This window comes from Citrus clementina, unplaced genomic scaffold, assembly GCF_000493195.1.
Source record: "Citrus clementina cultivar Clemenules unplaced genomic scaffold, Citrus_clementina_v1.0 scaffold_3, whole genome shotgun sequence".
In the NCBI taxonomy this organism is placed as follows: domain Eukaryota; kingdom Viridiplantae; phylum Streptophyta; class Magnoliopsida; order Sapindales; family Rutaceae; genus Citrus; species Citrus x clementina.
The window spans coordinates 21,489,388-21,498,036 of NW_006262339.1; the positions used below are offsets into that span (position 1 = coordinate 21,489,388).

General features: G+C 35.5%; 1 protein-coding gene across 1 annotated transcript; it reads left to right on the forward strand.

The window, feature by feature from the left end:
• The first annotated feature begins 147 nt into the window (after positions 1 to 147).
• LOC18045951 (histidine--tRNA ligase, cytoplasmic) lies at positions 148 to 7,872 on the forward strand. Its single transcript, XM_006441624.2, has 7 exons — positions 148 to 1,584; positions 2,497 to 2,676; positions 3,803 to 4,060; positions 4,465 to 4,599; positions 5,067 to 5,348; positions 6,599 to 6,739; positions 7,321 to 7,872. Exons 1-7 carry the CDS (start codon positions 280 to 282, stop codon positions 7,618 to 7,620), a joined length of 2,601 nt encoding a protein of 866 aa, XP_006441687.1. The 5' UTR covers positions 148 to 279; the 3' UTR covers positions 7,621 to 7,872.
• Positions 7,873 to 8,649: the final 777 nt, after the last annotated feature.

Sequence of the window (8,649 nt, forward strand, 5' to 3'; positions counted from 1 at the left end):
GATGGTGGGATGACGGGAGATGTTTGTTACAGAATCTGTACCATAGACAGGTCCATTACTTGTATTGTTGTTAAATATTGGATTAATACCTCTTTAGTCAACTCCAAAAGCCCAAACTATTAAACCCTAATGCTAAAAGCAAAACGGCAACGTACACACAGCCAAAACGACAAAGCCCTACCGCGCGGCACTACTACGCAAACACTAACGCTCTCTCACTCCGTTTCTCTCTCTCTCTCTCTCTTTCTTTTTCTCTTTCTCTCTCCAAAAGCTTCAACAATGGCGGAGAGGGGTTCAGCCGCCGTCATAACGGTCGGCGGCAAAGGCTCATCCCTCAATTCCTCCTCTGTCTACGCCATTTCCAATGGCCTCGCTCAGGTACGCGTCGACTCATCGGCTCTTGATAGACTCTCTTCCACATTACCCAATCAGAACCCTCCACCTGTCACAAAATTCCAAATCCCCATTCCCAAAATCCTAACTCTTGAAGAATCCCGCGCTTTTCTAACCGTCCTCCTGAACAAGCTCCTCCTTGGTTCCTCCATCCGTACGGCGTTTCCCGTTCTCATTTCAGAAACTCTTAATTGCCAAACCGAAACCCTACAATTTGAATCAGTAGATGTGACTGAAGATGAACGCATCGTTTTAGAGAAATTGAGTTTACCATCTGTTTTGTCTGGAATTTGTGCCGTTTTGGATCACAAGTCATCGGCTTTGTCGGCTATTATTGATGCTGTGGCTGCGTTGTCGTGTGAAGCGTCTGGAGCTGACGTGGCGGCCTTCAATTCGATAGATTCGGGTGACGGGTTTACTGCTAAGGAGGAGATTGGGGTTGCTGGTGATTTGAAGGTGTTGCTTAATGGGTCTAAGTTAGTGGGGAAAATGAAGAGTGAAGATATTTTGGAAATTCCAAAAATAAATGGGAAATTAAGAGAGGTTGTGAAATCAGTGCATTCGAGTACAAGAGTTGAGTTGAATTCGAGTGTGAAGGTTGGGATAAGTGGGACTGCCAAGGCTGTGGGGGCAAATGTGCTAGCATTGGCCGCGGCAATTCATAACTTGGGTGAGAGTAGTTTGTATCGCGCAAAAATGAACTTGAATTCAATTAATAGCGATGGTTTAAGGAGCTTGTTTGAGAAGGATTGCTCGAGTGGTGATAATTTGAGAAAGACGTACAAGTTGGTTTTGGATGCAAATTTTGAAGAGGATTATGTGAAATTTTTGCACGAAGCAAATGTTTTGTTGGGGATGGTGTGGAAGATTGTCACTTGGGAGGCAGTGCTTGCGTTTGTTGCCCTTGAAGGTGGGGAATTGTTGGGTGAGAAGGTGAATGGAGGGGATGTGGTGGTGGATAAGAAGAGTGAGAAGAAAAAGAAGAAGGCGGTTTTGGGGAAGGGGACAGGGGTCATAGTGCAGTTGATTAAGGATCGGTTACAGAGTAAGAGCTTGGGGATATTGGAAAAATGGAGTGAGGATCTTTTTTCATTTTTTGATCCAAGGGACCCAGAGTTTGATGGTTTGTTGACGAAAATCAGAGAGATTGTGGAGAGTAATGAAAGTAGAAGGCTTCCTAAGCTGCCTAAGGTAATGATGTGTACTTTAATTTTGTTATTTTGGTTCATTTCGAAAAGATTGAGTAAAAACATTCATTTCAAAAAGATTTGAGTAAAAGTATTGAGTATACTGTACATATTTTAGCATTATAGTGGGATCATGTGTGTAATCATGCAAGGCTAGAGAATGCATGGAGGCTGTTACCTTTTAGCGTAAGAGTTAATAATATAGTCATTTCATGGCTTATGATGACTATTCTTAATTGAAAAAATTATAGATAAACATGAATTGCACCCAAAGTTGTGATGTTGAGCAAATTCAACCCAAAAAAAAAATGATATACATTCACATGCATGATGCTAGACCACTGCTAAAGTAAGGTCAGTAAATATATCATGATACTTTGGAAAAATCATTTTATATTCGATTCTGCATACCTTTGCAGACATTTGATTTGTTATTAATTACATAAAAGGCCTTTGGTTTAGTTGTTACATTGCAAGTGGGAGGTCTTGGATTTGACCTTTGAGAATTTTATTGAGATTTAGTTCATTTCTACTATTAAGTTATATAATAACACTATTTGGTATTTAAATTATGCAATGTATGCTAAGCGGGATTGGACATTAATAATCATTTTGTGGAACATTTGATTTTCCTTTCTTTTTTTTTAAAGGAAGCTACTTTTCCTATTTAATATTAAATTTTATTTGACATCACCAATGTAAAAAAGGATTATCTTTCATACTTATGCACTCTTTTGGGTGATAGAATGGTATGGCCTATCTGTGTAATGTCTGGTCATTTAGATTTTTCCATACTAGTGGAGAATTCAGATTAATTCATCTATATAATTCTTTTTGACCATCTGTGGCCATCCTTTCTTTGGCTTGAGTGAGTTCTGTGGCATTCTGAAATTGTGTGAATTATTGTGGATTTCAGGGTACTCGTGATTTTGCAAAAGAACAAATGGCAGTAAGAGAAAAAGCATTCTCGATTATAACTGAGGTTTTCAAGAGGCATGGTGCCATGGCCCTAGATACTCCTGTATTCGAAATGAGAGAGACCTTAATGGGAAAATATGGAGAAGACTCAAAGTTGATTTATGATCTCGCTGACCAGGTAAATTCATGATCACTAGTTGCGTCAACTCAGTCCGTGTTTTTTCCTATTTATTACTTTTGTTTTTTTTTTTAGGGGGGGGGGGGGGGAATTTGTCCTTATTTGTTATCATCATCTGTTTATAGTTTCTACCATGTCTTGATACTTCTTTGACACCTTTTGTAGAAGAGAACAAATGAGGGTTGGTTTCAGTTGCATCATTTAAAGCTTATTTAAGTATATACGGATTTTGGATTTAAGGCGAAGTCTGTTTCTAGCATGTAACTGCTTGTTGCCAATTGCTGCATTTTGCATGTTTATGCTCAGGATCTCTCTCTTCCTCCCCCCCTCCCCCTTTTCCTTCATTTTGTTGGGGGCTGTTGTGATTCACTGCACATGTAATTTTAACTTCATACAATAATGGAATTAGTTGGACTTATGCTGTTAACTTCCTCCTAGTTTCCTCAAAAGCATGTAAAACATATGTCCTAATTATGTGGAGAACTAGCCATGTTGATTGTAGATGTCTGATTTGCTGAGAGAAACAGACATCGTTTTGCATTTCTTCATTTATGTCCTTTTTGCTAGGAAAGAATTAAACACGATGCATCAATTATGTGGGTATCTTCGAGCTGTTGAAAATGTCATCTTTAGAATATATTATGGCTGGCTGACTTTTAAGCCCTTAATATGTAAATGAAAAGTGTGATTGCTGGGACAACTGAATGCTAGTTGATGATGTAGCTTTGTATCTCGGTTATACATTTTGCACTCCGGTTTCATGCCCAAAGTTGGTTAAGGTTTTGAGCAAGGAAAGAATTGATTTACAATTTCCTTCACTTTAATTTCAGTTTTACCAGTATGGCCATTAATTTTGAAACCTCTTACTGCTTGTAAACATTTAAGTGATAGTTTCTTTAGACTAATCTTATATTGGGTTTCTCTTGATCCTGAGTCAGCATCTAAATGACCTTGTATATGTATTTCATGATTTTGTTAATCCATTATTTGCTGAGGATTAGTTGGGGCTTTTGGGGATTGATAAGTATTTCATTGATTTTATTTTGTTCATTTGGATGCAAAAGAATATATTATACTTATCTATTTTTGGCAGAATATAACTCTTCTTTTGGTAACTTATTTACAGGGCGGAGAGCTTTGTTCTCTACGATATGACTTAACTGTTCCATTTGCTCGGTATGTGGCTATGAATGGCCTTACATCATTTAAAAGACACCAAATAGCTAAGGTGTATAGGAGGGATAATCCTTCTAAAGGAAGATACCGAGAATTCTATCAATGTGACTTTGATATTGCTGGCCAATATGAACGCATGGGTCCAGACTTTGAGGTAGTGAAAATTTTGACAGAACTGCTCAATGAGCTAGATATTGGAGATTATGAGGTAAATCTTACAAAATGTGTTCTAGCTGTGTTCATATACAATTGGTTTTATGATGTTTTCTCCTGGCTTCTAAGAAATTTGAAGTTGATATGTGAATACAGCACACGTGTTTACTTGACTTGGATATCTGATTTGTATCTGTAAAAGCCCAACTAGATATGTTATCTGTATCTAAATATTTCATACTATGGATTTGTTTGGAGTTAAACAGATGTGGAATTATGTTGAAGGCCATTGAAACATGCACATTTTTATTCTGCAATTTTAAGGTCAATGAATTTGGGATTCAATTAGAAACCTATCACAGTAGCTGTTAACCCAGTTAATTCAACAGTCATTGGCATTCAGTATTCAGAAACTTCTTGAAAATGGTCTCATCTTTTATTTTGTGATGTATTTCACAGATAAAATTGAATCATCGGCTGTTACTGGATGGCATGTTGGAAATATGTGGGGTGCCTTCTGAAAAATTCAGAACTATATGTTCAAGTATTGACAAGCTAGACAAGCAATCTTTTGAGCAGATTAAAAAAGAAATGGTAAGTAAATATGCATTCATACTATTGCACTATGTTCTTTGGTTCCTGTTGGTAGCCTTTGATGTTTTTGTTGGTTGATAAATGGTAATTTTAATATTGTTCAAAAACTAAAATAACATGAAGAAAGAAGTGAGCATTATTATCTAACCAATTGATTAATGCACTTGCCTGTGTTATATGGAGGTTGGAAGTCAGTCTAGCAGCCGTAAAATATTCTGCGAGAGGGCGGCCATATTCTTTTAGTATTTTTCAAATTAATATATAGCAGTTTTGGTTCTAACTTATGTGAAGATCACTTTGTTGAATTTTCCCCTTTCTTTTCTACTTATTATATCTTGCCTCTTTTTCTTGCATTTGTATTCTTGTTAGATTCTTATTGTTGAACATTGGATCTTTCTATATTTTATTAGGTCATCAAATGATGATTTTGCATGGTTAATGATATTTTAAATATCAATGTTTGCTAGGTTGAGGAGAAGGGCTTATCTGTTGAGACAGCTGATAGAATTGGAACCTTTGTGAAAGAAAGGGGATCTCCTTTGGTATTATTGTCAAAGCTTAGACAGGAGGGCAGCCTGTTCTTAGAAAACAGTTCAGCTAAACTTGCATTGGATGACCTTGAAATTTTGTTTCAAGCTCTAGAAAAGTCAAAGTGCATTGATAAAGTGGTTTTTGATTTGAGTCTTGCAAGAGGTCTTGACTATTACACTGGTGTCATATTTGAAGCCGTTTTCAAAGGGGCCACACAGGTAATTTTTCATTATCCTTTTGGATTTACCTGTCCTCATCAAGTTTTCTTGAAAGAGAGGCATTAGGCATATATGAATCAACGTGCCTTTATAATCATATTGTTATTTTGACATTTGATGCACCAATTCTAGGTTGTTTATCCATAGTTATGCTTATGGACCATTTAGGCTTTGCATTGTAACCTATCAAAGCTGTTCTTACTGGAATAAATATGCCAATCAAATATAACTTTGAATGAAAAGCTGGAGTTGTATTTTTCAGAAATACCGGTGACATAAATTGAATCAATTTTTTGTTGATTTATTTATTTTCTCTAAATTTCTTAGGGTAAACATCAAAGTTTTATGTCAAAATAAAACTTATTAAACAACATGCTATTATTTGGTTGTCTTCCCGTTGGGAAAAACCTGTTGCTATGTTTATGTGTGTGCTTTATGAAGTGATGGTAGAATAAGTGGGTTTGAGTGTGGAATTTGGTTGCATGAGAGTGCCGGTTGTTGAGTTGTCGGGTACTGATCTTATATTTATTAGGAGTAAGGGTGCGTTTGGGATTGAGGTTTTAAGCTACAACATTAAAGTGTTTGATAAACACTAGCTACTATAGCTTAGAAGCTATGTTGATATGATTTTTCACTTATATAATAGAAAATCTATTATATCTTTAATAATTTTGTCAAAATCATTATTTAAAATTTATATTTACTACATATTATTAATTTTTGTTTCATAATGACAGTTTTTTTTACAGTAGAAGCTACAACATATCAATCCCAAACAAGACCTAAGTGGTAAACGGATGTTAAACAAAAATTCTTGGGATGGATATTGACTAGTTAGAGAAATTCCTGTGAATTTGGATGCCATATGCAGAAAAAGTAAATAAATAAATAAATTGGGGGAAGAGATAAAAATATTCCCTGCACCATTGAGCATTGTTATAATACCTGAGAAGATGTCAAATTTGCTTACCTTGGGAACATCTTTTTTCTTATATCTTTGGTTGTTTATTGGGTTTAAGCCAACAAACCTTGGTGTGTTGATCACTGTTTATGATTCACACTAAGATATTTACCCTTTTTTATCATTATCATTATTATTTTAAAGGAATTTATAAGCTTGTATTACTGCTTATGTGCATTAAGTTGTTCACTCAGGCTGTTGTTTGTTATTAGTATGATGAAATCTGTTCACCTTGCATTTTTTCCAATTTATTTTTATGATAATGTGACTAACTTGTTTATGCAATCAGGTTGGTTCAATTGCAGCTGGTGGACGTTATGACAACCTCATCGGAATGTTTGGTACAAAGCAGGTTCCTGCAGTTGGTGTCAGTCTTGGAATTGAGCGAGTCTTTACTATAATGGAGCAGATTCAAAAAGAAAGGAACCAGGTATTAACGACATTCAAGTGCATCTTTATAACTATCTGTATATTTGTTTTACATAATAATATCACTATGTTATCTATTAATGACTTTTTATTTAATCGATTTGTATGGTAGAAGCCATAGATACAAAGATATTGTTATTTTTACCAAACAAATCCTTGGAAAACCAACATTGCCTAGTTTCTGGCATTGCATAGCTGTGGACCTAGGGTGCAGGGTGGTATTGAGCTCCAAATTGTGGCTAAAATATTACCATTAATCATTTCGAGTTTCATTGTACTTGAGGATTTAAGGAATGGAAATTTGTTTACCCTCTTTTTTACTCTCTTTATTGCTTATTCCCCTTTTCTTTAAGCTTTTTACTTGTTTACCTTTTTTTGTTTGAAGTCCCTGTCCAAAAACTCCTTGATGCATTGTGCCTTTGCCTGTACAACGTTTAGATGTTACGTAGTTGCATCTCTCTCAAGAAAAGAGGGGAAAAAAATCATATTTGGTTCATTAGGAAGAAGTTAAAGAAATTGTGTCAGGCTTGTTTCTTCCATCTACTCCAGTGTACTAATTATTGTTCTTTTTTTTGTTGGCAGATAATTCGAGCCACCGAGACGCAAGTACTTGTGGGCTTGCTCGGGGATAAACTTCCTCTAGCTGCTGAACTGGTCAGCGAGCTGTGGAATGCCAAGGTGAAAGCAGAATACATGGTCCATAAGAAAGTGATGAAGCTCATTGATCGTGCCAGGGAGTCGAAAATCCCTTGGATGGTAATTGTGGGTGAGCGCGAGCTGAATGAAGGAATAGTAAAATTAAAGAACATTGACACCACTCAAGAGGAGGTTATTTCCAGAAGTAACTTTGTTGAGGAAATTCAAAGACGATTGAACCAATGAACGTAATATTTAGTTGAAGCACAACTTTAAGCCATTCTGCTACGTTACACAACGCTTGGAATATCAATTAATCTGCATGTCATTAGCTGCAACGGCATGTCTGATATCTGCATCTCGACATATTGGTAACGAACGTGTAAAAAATTGAATTGAGGATGATTTGTTGTTTGTTTTTTCCCCCCTTTTTCCCCTGTAGAAATTGTCCGATATTATATTGGTTGTCATTTTATAGATTCGAGAATTTTAATTAAAGAATTTTGATTGAAATAAGTGTTGTCCTTGATTTTATGAAGTCCTTTATGGATGGACAATTTTGTTTGCTTAAATTTTTACAGTAGTTAAAAAGTCTTCATAAAACATCGTTGAATGCCTTTGATGACCATATTACTCTCGGATGACTATTTTTACGCATATTCTTCGGAAAATTCCGAAGAAGGGGAAATGTTCATTTGAGACTCCTAAATGATGTTTCATGTAAATTAAGGGCGTTCAATGATGTTTTATGCGTTCTCTCGAAGTTTTGAAGAAGAGAGGAAATGGTCATTAGAGACTCGTAAATGATGTTGTATGTAAATTTGAGGGCCTTTAATTATGATTTGGATCTAGTCAAGGCCAGTAAAACTACGTGCTTATTTTTTTATAATTTTTTGTCACGTGTATAGCATTATTTATATATATATATATATATATATATATATATATTTTGGTCAATAATTATCAATTGCATATTTTTAAAAGGTCGGTACAAAATTTTATCAAATTCATGATGCTCTGCGTTTGCTTGCAAGAAATGCAGCCTTCTATGAATCGTCTTTGTTTGGACTTTTTTTAGTAGAAAAAGACTTCTTTATGAGAAAAAAAAGTTGAAATGGGATGCTCAAATTAGAATAAACAAACTGCAATTGGATTTTGGCTGACTTAATTAAGGTTTGGTGTAGACTGTAGAGCCTCCGGATTTGGACTCTTTCTTATCATTTACCTACTATTGACACAAACGCTTATGAATAATTTGTCTCTTCCAAATTCAAC